Raw genomic sequence first — 13,245 nt, forward strand, 5'->3', positions numbered from 1 at the left:
AGACACCACACTTCTTTTTGGCCTCTGGAAAGTTATTTTTGACCAATGGTATGAGAGTCTGACACATGGATAGAGGGTCCTGGCCTGGACACTGGACAGAGAGGCCTGACATGATCATGGCCTGACACACCAATAGAGGGTCCTGGCCTGGACACTGGATAGAGAGACCCGACATGAGAATGGCCTGACACACAAGACAGAATCTTGACAAGATCATGGCCTGACACATGGACAGAAGATCCTGGACCGGACTTTGGATAGAGGCCTGACGTGATTATGCCCTGACACATGATCTGACCTATGGACAGAGGGTCCAATTGGCCTGGACACTGTATCAAGCCCCTTCCAATCTGATGATGTTAAGCAGCTGATAACTAACTGAATTATTCATCTAAAACCCCTTTGTTAAGCACCATAATGGCTGCTAGGCACTCCTGCTCAGAGAACGTGTTTCACTTGTCCTTTCTCATCTCTTATCCTAGAACACACTAGAGGGAAGCAGGAATCAGGGCATCCTTTGCACTGGGCTAATGGGACGGCTGGCACCCAGGAAGGTGACACTTTCCATTACACTCATCTCAGCAAACACTTATCAAGCACCTGCCACAGTCAGAGTATTCTAGCAGGCTCCTGGAGAAATAATGAATAACATTTATGTGGCACCTACTATGTGCCAGGCACTATGTGAAGCACTCCATAATTACCATCTCATTCGGGCCTCATGACCATTCTGGAAGGTAGGTGCTCATAGGTAAAACAGTTGGGATTTGAACCCAGATGAGAAAACTGAGAAAAATAAGGTTAGGCGACTTGCTCAGAGTCACACAGCTATTAAGTGTCTGAGTCTAGATTTGAACTCAGGTCTTTCTGATTCCAGCCCTGACACTCTATCCACTGTGCCACTGGCTGCCTCAGAAGGAAATAAAGATCAGGATGCCAGCACTGCATAAAGAAGAAACACTAGAACAGAAGCCAGGCGAGACCCCAGTTCAAATCCTACCTCCAGTAAAAAGTAGCTGGGCAAGGCACTTGTCTTTTCTAAGGCTTGATGATAATAAAACCCGTCCTGCGTGACCCATTCCCCATCCTGACGTGAGGCTGAAACAAGGCAATGCCCGCAAAGGGCTCCAGACTTGGAAGCACTTCGTCCGTGTCAGGCAGTATTTACCCCAGAGCCCACGGGCACAGAATCACAGAAGCAGCGTCCGGCCATGGAGTCTCCCCTCTATCACAAGCGGTCATCCAGCCTCGGCTCTCCCAAGTAGCTGCTGGCGCTGCCGGGGAACGCTCCTTGTCAGGTGGTTTCCTCCTCCCCAATCCCTCCCCTCATAACAAGCCTAAATCAGCCTCCTGACTTCTGGGTCTGCCCTTGGGGACCAAGCTGAGCAAGCCTAGTGCCTCCTGAGGCAATGAGGCGGTCCAGTAGGTGGAGCACTGACCTTGAAGGGTGGAAGGTCTGAGTTCAAATCAAGTTCCTAGCTAAATGACCCTGGGCAAGTCACTTTTGTCTGCCTCAGTTTCCTCATCTGAAAAATAGGTATAATATCAGCATCTCCCTCCCAGGGTCACGGTGAGGATTGTTAGATATTTTGTAAAGTGCCTACTACAATGCCTGGCACATAGTAGGTGCTCATGTTCCTTTCCCTTCTCCCCTCCCTATGATATCCATTCAGATATTTCAAGAAAACAGTCATGTTTTCCCCTGAGCCTTTTCTTCTCCGAGCTCCGTTTCCAGTCTGGCCCACGAGGAAACAGGCAGCCTCCTTCCTCTGGAAGCCGCCTCTGACTCCTCGTCCCTTCCGGAGCCTCCAGTGCAGAAGCACGCCAGCATGCCAGGCTCACTCCTCTCCGGGTTCCCCTCCTGACTACCTCCACATCTCCACGCGTGGCCCCCTTGCCTTCTCGTATTCTGTTTACGCGTTGGCTTCCCCACTAAAAGTCAGCTCTCGGAGGGCGGGGACTAGATTTCCTTTGGCTTGTATTTTTATCTCCAGTTCGCAGCCCAGATCCTGGCCCAGAATAAATGCTCAAAAAATTATAGCTCCATCTAGATCTGTGCCCGTCCATCCATTAAGCCATCCCTCCACCTGGCCGTCCATCTAGCTGGTTGTCATCTATCTCTCGAACATGTCTATCTGTCTGTCTCTCTGTCTGTCTGTCCCTCTATCACTGCTTATCTGTCATCTGTATCAATAATAATAATAACTAACATTTATAAACACTCTGCAATTATCATCTCATTCACCTTGCAACAACCCTGGAAAATACGTACTACTATTATCTTCATTTTATACTTGAGGAAACTGAGGCAAACAGAGGTTAAGTGATTTGCCCAGAGTCAGACAGCTAGTAAGTGTGTGAGGCTGAATTTGAACTCAGGTCTTTCTGACTCCAGGCCTGGCACTGTATCAACTGCACCACCTAGCTGCTCTCTCTCTCTCTGTCTCTCTCTGTCTCTCTATCTCTGTTTGTCTCTGTCTCTTTCTCTGTCTCTCTGTATCTCTGTCTCTCTATCTCTGTCTGTCTGTCTGTCTCTGTCTCTGTTTGTCTCTCTGTATCTCTGTCTCTCTATTTCTCTCTCTCTCTCTCCGTCTCTCTCTGTCTCTCTCTCTGTCTCTCTCTCTCTCTCTTTTTCTCTCTCTCTCCCTCCCTGTCTCTGTGTCCATGTCTCTGTCTATCTTTCTCCCTCCCACCCTGTCATCCCCCCACTCTCTGTCCCTATGTCTCTGTCTAATTAATAGTAGGGTCAGTTTCCGTGCCCAGACTGCCGACTCCAAGGTCTTTCCTCCTTCCATCAGAACACACTGGTCCTGTACTTGGCTGTCAGAAGGAGGCTGGCCAGATGTCTGACCCACATCAGCCAATGCTATGACACACGAAACTGTAATTGGGAGTCCTGCTGGGGTCCAGGGACACACCACGAGGGAAAGATAGAAAGCATTCCTCAGCTAAGTGAACTCTTCTGAAGTCACTGCCAACTGCCAACTGAAGGCTCCCTCTCAGTGCCCAAGTTTAGTGTGTGTGTCGGGGAGCAAGGACAAACAAAAAACTCTGAGGATCCATTTGGCTGATCCCCAGATTGTGGTCCTGCCCCCACCCAGCTGAGGAGCACAAGAGCGCCTGTCCCCTCAGCCAAACTCCCAACGGCAGGAGGCTACTTCATGACCCAGACATAAAAGAGAGCTACTTGAGGGGAGCAGGTGGGTTACCTCTTCAGGGATCTGCAATGGGGTGCATGAAAAGAGGGTGGCTGCTAATTCAATACATGAGCCTGGGTTCCCTCTAAGCCATGTCCTTTTCTGCGATCTCTAAGATCCCTCTCTGACATTCCATGTTCCAGGATTCTGCCTGGCTCTGCTCATTCTGGACTCCAAGGGTCCCTCCCAGATCTGACATTCCATGTTCCAGGTTTCTGCCCATCTCTGCTCATTCTGGACTCCAAGGGTCCCTCCTAGCTCTGACATTCCTTGTTCCAGGTTTCTGCTCACCTCTGCTCACTCTAGACTCCAAGGGTCCCCCAAGCTTTGACATTCTATGCTCTCAGGTCTGCCCCTCTCCCTCCCCCCAGCCCTGCACCGTGGTATATGCTATGGCCAGAGGGTGCTCTCAGATGGAACGCTCCACTCCAGGATTCTGGAACAATGAGCAGTGCCATGGGGAATGTGTGCCTCTTTCTGGAGGATGGATGAATCAGGAGAAGCTGCCACCCCAGGGACACTCTAGCACAGGATTCCCCATAGGGCTGGGCAGGGTGTTGGGGGTGGGTGGAAGAGGAGGAGTGTGAGAGAAGCATGCAAACTGCCTGCATAAGTGAGTGTGTTTCTCTTTGTCACCACTTCCTGTGTTTACATTGTCTTCCCTGTTAGGACCTAAGCCAGCTACTCCCCATCCAACAGATCTCCTCTGTCTCAATTCCTGGCACCCAGTGAAAAGCTAGGCCCCAACTCAGGCAGTGCTGTGGAAAGGGCACAGGAAGGAGATGCACAAAGATCCCAGCTTCCATCCTGGCTTGCACACTAGCAGTAATGTGGCAAAGGCCTTTAACCTTTGTAGGTCCCAGGTTCTTCACCTGGAGAAGATGGAGGGTGGACTGGGTCAGATCACCTCGAAGGTCCTTTCTAGGTCTAATTCAGGGACCCCAGGACCTCTCTGAAGGGTTTGTTTTCTCCTCTATTAAGTGAGAGGGTGCAGAGATATTGTACAGTGCCCTTTTGAGTGAGGTTCAATCTTATCTCAGGTCCTTTGCAGACCTTTTAAGGCCAGTACACCTCAGCTAGAAGTCACTCCATCTGATTGAACAATGCAATCACAAACCCTAGAAATATCCCTCGGCTCCACCACCAGACCACATCTCTGCCGGTAGCTCAGGAAGTCAAGGGGGTTTCCAAACCAGGTGTTCCAAATAACAATCAAGTCACAGGCATAGACAGTAAGTAACTACTCATATTTTCATAAGGTTCCCCCAGTATCTTCCTCGTAACAACTGTTTGAGGCAGGCAGAAAAAGCCCTTCCCACTCCCCATGGCCCCACTACTGAATCACTCCATCCATCCATTCATCTAAGATTTCTAGGCACCAGCCTGGCTGTAGGAACCAAGAAGGTAGAGCATGAAACCCACTCTTTGCTTTTCCCCAATAAAATGGAACTGCTTTGCCATCTGCTGGTGCTGAGCCCCCAGATAATCTCACCATCCTTACCTCTATAGTCCCCAAACCCCCCAATGGTCCACAGTTTAAAATCTTGCTTCATTCCCATTTTGGAGACTAAGGGAGAGGCTTAGAAACACCTCCTGGAGTTCCGAAGGCACAGGTGAGTTCATCTGAATGGCCATGGCCCCACCCTACTCTAACATCTCTCTGATCTCCTTCCACAGCCATATCTCCTAATGCAGGCAGGCAGGTACATCCATAACATTTCCAGGCACCCAGAACCCACATCAATGCTTCTTTGCCATGACTTATGGGGGATCTGAAGGAGGGACATACTTAGGGGAAGAGACAACATCTACAGTGGTATGTGATTTGTCACAGGTAATGGACCTAGGACCAAAACCCGGGTCTGTTTGTGTATGGAGAAGTAGAAAGGACATAAGACCTTAGAACACAGAACATAGAATTTCAGACCCCTCATTGACAGAGGAGGCCAGAGAGGGGATTCAATCTGCTCAAGGTCTTGTACGTACTATGCATGGCACATAGTAAGGACTTAGCAAATATTGATTGCTTTTTCTGGAGCTAAATTCTAGGATTAAAATCCCCAGTACCAAGAGTTAGAACATGTAGGATCTTGAGCAAATTACATCCCATCTTTAGGACGTAGGTTCCCTCTCTCCAAAATGAGGGTATTAGATTAAATCAAGAACTCCAAATTTGGAGTTGTAATATTAATTAAGGTGGGACTTTTTTTTAACTGTTTTCTCTTTCAGAATGCCAAGGTAATCAAGTGCCATTGATTAAGTCTTGCTAGGTACTAAGCCCCATGCCCACACCCTTTTGCTGATTAGGTGTGAAGACCTTGGGCCCTAAGAGGGGTATGCAAACTCAGAGTTTGGCATGTTGCTTTGGGGCTCACTCATTGGAAGAATGTTGGTGTGGAGACTCTGGGCAGCCACTGTTAAGAGTCCCCTTGCTGTGGAAAAACCCAGATGTTGGTGCTTCTCTGGTAACTATGGATAGACCAGATTGTGTTATTTGATCTGTATATACAATGTGTGTGATTTGTAATTTCTGTTTGTATTTGACCTGAAGTTTAGGGGTCTGATCTTTTTCCCCCCGAACTAAGTGAATGATATGTGTATATCTAATTAAAGTGAGATTGTTAACTCCTTAAAGTTACTTTCCCTAGAAAAGCAGATCAAAGAACCTGTCCTGGCAGCTCTGATTGCTGGTCTTGTTGGGTCTTACACCTCAGCAGTAGTAGCGAGCCACATTGTTGTTACAGGAGTCCACAAACTTGAGGGTTTTCTTTTAATGATTTGATAGCTATTTCAATATAATTGATTTCCTTTCTCAAACTCTGTATTTTATTGTGTTCATTTAAAATCATTATGCTAAGAAGAGATCTGGGGTCTAGAACACCAACAAAGTGATGAACCCTTGGATTACATCATTTCTAAGGTCCATGTTCCTTCCTACTCTGAACCACATGATATCCCCTGTTAATTCTATGATTTTTCAACCACTTAATATTTTTTCTTTAAATTTAATTGGGAGAAGAAACAGGGATGAAGTGTGAACCCTGGTGAGCTCTAGGTCAGCCACATTCCATTTTACTTGAGAACTGAAGTCTCAGAGACCATCTAGTGAATCCACCCTCCTTGTTTTAAAGATAAGGAAAGTGAGGTACAGAGAAGAGAAAGCATTGCCAAATATCACATAGATATTTAGAACTGAAGACAACCTAGATGTGCTGACTAAAAAGAGAGAACATAAAGATTTGCATCGAAGGGAGGCAGCCTGCCAGTAGCAAAGTCCTAAGATTTAGCCTCAGGGAGCCTGGTTTCAAATCCACACTCTGCTACTCATTGGCTGTGTGTGCAACCCTGGAGCAAGCCCTTTCTCAGTCTCAGTGTGTTCCCCTCCTTTTGAAGGTTCACCAGTAGGTGTTTACCCACTTGGAACTTCCCTATACCCATGGAATTACATGTCTGGCCCCTATACCTACTCTTATTATTATTATCCAAGGACAATAAGTTGCAGCTTTCTCACCTTTTAGGCTTTTGCTGAAATCCTTGCAGAATTTACACTGATTGTTTCTCAGAACTTTTTAATCATGCTTACCCTGTCTGTCTTCATGAAAGCAGAGATTTAGAATCAGGAAGGACCATAAGAAGTCATCGAACTGAACCCCCTTCTTTTAGCAGGTAAAGGTCTGAGGCAAGATTCAAATCCAGGTCTACCTGACACCAAGCCCAGCCCTCTCTCCACTATATTACCTAGCTCCCTCTCAGGGAATACACATTGCCATCATCAAACTTCTCATATGTCCCCGTGACACCTTCACTAGAAAAGCAACTTTACCACCAGGCCATGATGGTGAGGAATGAGTGAGCAGGGAGCGCCTTACCTTTCCTCATCCTTGAAGATGAACTTTCGAAGCTTGAGGTCCCGAAGGACCAGTCCCCCATCGTGACAGTGAGCTACAGCAGAAGCAATCTGATAGAAGAGTTTGGCTGCTTCCTCCTCCTTTAGCTTCTTGCAGGTTCGCACAAAGGAATGCATGTCCCCATAGCTCCGTTCAAAGAAAACATAGGCCTTGGTCTCCCCAAGAAGGATTTCGGTGATTTGGTTGATGTTGTTGTGGGCAGGTAGGCAGAAGCAGGGAGCCAGAGACTCCTGATAGCAGCTGACATCAAACACCTGAGGAGAGTCAGAAGCAAGAGAGCAGAGGGTCAGGGCCTGGCTGAACTGGCCAGCTCTGTATTAATGCAACCAAACGAAGAATGTCAGAGCAGGGAGGGACCTCACAACACAGAATATCAGACCTGAGTGGGCCCTGAAAACAGAACAGAAATTGACAGGGCTAGACAGATCCCTAGAGAATGTGCCCTAGAACATCTAAGCTGGGATGGAAAACTTTAGAACATAGAAAATCTGAGCTGGGAAAGACCTTAGAACAGAGAACGGGGTTGGGGAGGGGGGCGCCTTACAACACAGAATGTCAAAGGTGAGGCGAGATTGAGAACATAAAACTGAGAATGTATGAGTTGAGAGGAAACTTTGGACAGAGAATGTCATAGCTGGCAGGACTCTGAACACAGAACATCAGAGCTGGGAAGGACCTTAGACAGAGAACAAAAAAAAATGTTCTAACTAGGACCAAGCTTGGGAAACAAAGACTAAAACCAAACAGAGAATGTTGGCATTGGATGGCACATCATAGATATGTAGGATGTTGGCATTGGATGGTGCATCACAGATATGCAGGATGTTGGCATCGGATGGTGCATCACAGATATGTAGGATGTTGGCACTGGTTGGTTCATCACAGATGTATAGTCTGACCCTCTCATTTTATGAAGGATGAAACCGATGCCCAGGGAAGAAGAGAAATAACTGGGCCAAGTTCATCTTCAGTTAAGCATGAGGGCCAGGACCACAACATCTTGTATCTCTTAGATCCGATTACATTTTCTAGACAATTCATTCCCTTAAAACACATAGTGACTCCCTCCTGCAACACCCTGAGCTAGATATGGAGGGGCTAGTAAGCTGAGTAAGGTCCAAAGGGGTTTCAGTCTAGCAGGAGAGGAAGACCTATGCACAAATAACTAGAATTCACAGAAGAATACGTCTGAGACATACAAAGGGCTATAAGAGTTCTGAGGCACGAGAAATCAATGCTGTGTATTTTTAGGGAGTGGGGGATGGTAAAAGGCTTCATGAGGACTATCATTGTAGCTGTATCTTGAAAAATGGGTAGGATCTCAACAGGTAGAGGGACAGGAGAGGAGGGAATTCCAGGCCCAACTGCCTTAATGAAACCACAGCAGAGTGACTTCCTGTCTCTTCTTCTTACTGGTTGGTAAATCACAGGCTTCTGTGAGCTGATCAAACTCCCCCAAAGCACCAGGAATCGGAGCCCTGTCTAAGAGGGACCCAGGCTGTAAAATGTGGTAGAAACCTAATCTATTGTCTGCAAGTCCTTGAATTCACCATGTGACTGAAAAATATGGCCAGGAATGAAGGTTAGCGATGTCATTCATGGGAGAGCTTGTGAAGGAGAAAGAGGCAGACACAAAGTGTGGGCGGAACCATTACTTAGAAAGCAGCCTGGCTCCTTCTCTAAACAATGCACTTCATATTATCAATTAACATCCATTCAGGACTTGGGGAGTCTATTAGCTACCAAGTACAGCCCTCAGCTCTGAGTTCCTGCTTAATACTAAATATAATTCCCAGGGCATTTTAAGATTATTTCCTAAGATTGTAGATAATAAACCCACAGATTGAGAACTAGAAGGGATCTGGGAGGCTTCCAGTCCAAAACCCTCATTTTTGATATGGAAAAACTAAGGAAATGAGAGGTTAAATGACTTGTTTAAGGTCATACAGGATGTAAGGGTCTTAGCCAGGATTTCATCCCAGGTTATAAGAGCATAGATTTAGAGCTGGAAGTGAATACTGAGTCCAACCAATCTACTCATTTTTCAGACGAGAAAACTGAGGTTCACTGAAGGAAGTCACACAGGCAATAAATGGAGAAACCATGGTCGGATCCAAGGTCGAACCAAGGCTCTGAGACCACTTGAGGTCACTGGGCTGGTGTACAGGGGTAAGTCTGGGGCACATCCTCACTGTGGGTGAAGGAGCTCTAAAAAATTTATCTCTCGAAAGCCACCCAGCCACCACAGCTGCCACCGAGAATTTAAGAATGAATAGCACATCGACATCTGTCCCACGACCACAAATCAAACGGGGAGACCTTCAAATGTTGACCTCGGAGCTCTGCCCTCAGAGGCCAGGGCGATTAAGGTTAGCAAATGCCTGAGTCAACTGTAGCACCCAGCAAGGGGCAGCAGAAACTGGGGAATGCCTCCCAGATTTCTCTGAGAGGACTCCCAGGTCTGCTGTAGCAGACAGAACCAGCCAGCAACAGGGGGCGTGTCAAAGAAGAGTAAATGCCGGGCTGGCATTTTTCTGTTTGACATAACTAATTGCATTTGATAATAATTAACTATCTATGTCTTAGAGGCAGGTTGCCTTTTTAATTTTTTTTTTAAATCAAAGTCATTTTCAGAGATGATTTTCTAGAAATATTCAGCTAATGTGGGACCTTGGAACATGAAATAAGGTAGCAGAAAATGCACTAAATTTGAGCACCAGAAGACCCGGGTTCAAATCCAAACATCTGCCACTCTCATTAGTCACATGACCTAGGGCCAGTTGCCACCCTATCTCCAGGCTTCATTTTCCTGCTCTAGAGCTCAGATGAAGGGGTTTGGGTGGGGGGGATGAGAAGACTTTAGGATCATAGATTTAGAGTCAAAATGACCTCAGAGGTCAACAAATTCATTCACCCTTATTTTACAGATGATGAACCTGAGGCCCGTAGAGGTAGGTGATATGCCTCTGTGACCCAAGTAAGAAACAGATGTAGGATTCAAACCCAGGCCCTTTGACTCTGGATGCAAGGTCCTCTCCATTGTACTGCCCACCCAATGCCAGAGCTGGAAGAGGCCTTAGAACACAGGCATTTGGGCTTTCCAGGATCTGAACAACCGCGTCACGAAGCAGCCAAGGACAATGGAAAAGCTGGCTGTCCATAGCTAGGTTCCAATCCCGGCTCGGCCACTTAAGGGGTGAAAAATGGGGAAGCTGCTCGTAGGATTTTATCCTTGAATCCTCTGGACCTAGCGAGATCCCTCACACTGACAGAGGGTCAGGAAGACCTGGGTATGACTCCCCCTTCCTTCTCAGATCTTCCTTAGTTTGGCTTTTCAGGGCCTCAACTGCTGGGATGACAATAAATCGGGATGATAATAATAGCCTCAATCTCACAGGATTCAAAGAGATGATTAATATGTGAAGTCGTCTGTAAAGCTAGGACATTAAGCGTCAGCTGTTGTTATGAGAGTAAATGCTCAATCAGTGTTTGTGGAATAGGATGAGGTCAAAAAGTAAGTGGAGGATAGAGGGAGAGTGACCTTGGCAGGCAGCCCTCAGCCCCAACTCCCAGCTGTTCCTTCCACTGTCCTTTGCCGTTTCCTTTCATCTGACAAGGCCAAGGCAGCCTATTGTTTTTCCTCCTCAGGGCAGGAATCCTTCCTGGCAGGAGATAGATTTCCTAAAATCAAAGATGGAAGCATCGGCTAGTCCAGCAGGAAAGGGAGGGGGATGAGGGAAAGGTCGTGGTCCAAGATGGCAGACAATTTCAAAAAACAGAGCAGCTCCTTCCGTCTCATAAAACGAGAAAGAGCCAAATTTTTATTAGAGGAAATAACTCCATTTATGAGTTCGCATTGCCAATCAATCCCCCTCTATCCCCTAAAGAGGAAACCTAGCCCAGAATTTGGTAGTCTGGTTTCTTCATTTGGGGACTTTAATTGTAAATGGTCACCAGTGACATCTCTCTAAATGCTAGAGTCCAGAGAGATCAGACAGGCCACTCAACCCACTCATTTTCTAGAGGCAGAACCTGAGATCCAGGGCAGGGAAGTCAAAGGGTCATAGATTCAGACCAGGGACGGCCATATAAAGTCATTTTAAGTCCCTTTCCTGTACGTGAGGTATTCCACGCCCTGCTGCTAACAGAATTTTTTTTAAACCCCTGCCTCTTGGAATCCCTGGCTTAATTCAAGCCTCAGCTGAGCTGCCACCTCCTACGGGAAGGTGAACCTTATCATACCACTTGCCAAGGCCCTCCCACCAGAAATTACTTTCTGTATTTTTCATCAGGTTCATATTTAATTTTCAGAGTGCTTCTCCTTAACATAAGGTAAGGTCCCTGTGGACAGGTTTGTTTCTTTTCTTCGCATCACCCCAAAATGCCTAGGATATAGCAAAGGGGGTGCTGTCCTTGTTACTCCACAGCACAAACCAGGCCTTCTATCCCCGGGTTCCAAATCTAGGCCTCACTTCATGAATGGTGAATTATCTGACACCTAATCACTTCTTCCCAGAGAGATACTGTAACATAAGAGACAGAAGCTGGGCCTTAGAGTCAGAAAGTCTGGGGTTCAAGAACTGTTCCTGAAACATCCTATTGGAGATCTGGATCAGGGAAAGGCACTTCCACAATGAGAGTCCCTCCCAGTGCTGAAAGAGTTGTTTCATATCAAAAATAAAAGGGCAAAAAAAAAAAAACCTCCTAACAAGTAAAGATGCTAATTATTCTTCCAGCACCTTAACTATATCTAGTGTTTTGAATGAAGATAATTCTCTGGTAAATGACAGATCAGATGAATCCCTTAAAAGAAATCTGCATTTTGGTCTCAAAATAACTCTTTCTTTGACAGTGGTCTCTTATAGAGGCCTTGAAGGATCAAAGATTTGCAGCTGGAAGAGACCTAAGATACTATCTAGCATAACTCCTTGTCTTATAAATGGAGAAACTGAGGCCCAGAGAGGTAAAGTGATTTAATAAATGTCACACAGGCAGCAAGTTATGAAGACCAGTTCCTAACCCAGGCCCTCTGATCCCAAATCCAGGCAACTAAGTGGATAAGAGTCAGGAAGATCTGAATTAAAATTTGACTTCAGACTTTAATTACCTGTGTGACCTTGGGCAAGTCACTCAACCTGTTTGCCTCAGTTTCCTCAAATGTAAAATGGGGGTAGAAATAGCACCTACTTCCCAAGATTGTTGTGAGGAGCAAATGAGATAATATTTGTAAAGTGCTTGGTACACAGCAGGCACTTAATAAGTGCTTATTTCTTTCCTTCCTTCCTCTTTCCAGTGCTGCCTCTTAAATAGGATCGTTAATTTACCTGGCCCCTGCAGCTACCACCATTATTATCACTGCTACACCTATCCTTTGTGACTATCAGCTGACTTGTATTGAGGAGCTTTTGTTCTCTAGTCAAGTCCAGTAGCAGGTAGAAAGAATCCCACGCTGAAGGAGTCCAGGCTCCCTGGGCTGATTTTTTCCAGCCAGTTCATGGTTTTCTCTTGGCATTCTTCTCAAAGCCAGGGCCGGAGCAGCCGTGGATCTGCTTTTAGCTTGCGCTCGCCTAAGCATCATTGTCTGGAAGCAGGTAGGGGAAGGTGAAAATGTGCCAGCCGGCTTTGGCTAAACAGTAACACCAATCCTGTCCTCACGGGGGCGTGGAGGAGCCCTTTAATTGGTGAGGGGTTGATAGAGGCTGAGCAAATACAATTCACAGACTAAGTGTATTGTTAGGACCCAGACCAATGGCAAGGCACAGGTTTACAGTCAGCGGTGAATGACTGAATTCAAAGGATGAGCAGAAGGACTGCTGGCTTGGGCCTAGCTGCCAGCTTGTGCCAGGACTTAGTCCAGTTCCTTCAGACAAGGAGCTACCTTCCGGGCTCCGGTCTCAGCTTCGTCCTTTGTAAAAAAGTGGGGGGGGGGGGGGCAGGAGAGGGGGAAGATAATCATGAAGGCTCCTTCCAGCTTGGAGCCAGCAACGTGGTCAGCTCTGGTTTGAAACAAAGGACTCTCACACAGAACTTTCCCTGGGAGGCGTGCACTCAGGAAAGCCATCCTGATTCTGTTGAAAATATGAACAAGGCCCTTTGGAAATGGAGCAAAAGGAGGGAGGGTAGTGACTGGATGGTCCGTA

General features: G+C 46.7%; 1 protein-coding gene across 1 annotated transcript in view; it reads right to left on the reverse strand.

Annotated features, from left to right (window-relative positions):
- The window catches only part of TRIB2 (tribbles pseudokinase 2), a 40,872-nt gene that overhangs the window by 23,602 nt on the left and 4,025 nt on the right, over positions 1-13,245 (reverse strand). Inside the window, exon 2 of the mRNA XM_036753086.1 lies at positions 7,067-7,359. Within this exon, the coding sequence (XP_036608981.1) occupies positions 7,067-7,359 (293 nt within the window). The remainder of the gene's footprint in view (positions 1-7,066; positions 7,360-13,245) is intronic.

This window comes from Trichosurus vulpecula, chromosome 3 (assembly GCF_011100635.1).
Source record: "Trichosurus vulpecula isolate mTriVul1 chromosome 3, mTriVul1.pri, whole genome shotgun sequence".
Lineage (NCBI taxonomy): Eukaryota > Metazoa > Chordata > Mammalia > Diprotodontia > Phalangeridae > Trichosurus > Trichosurus vulpecula.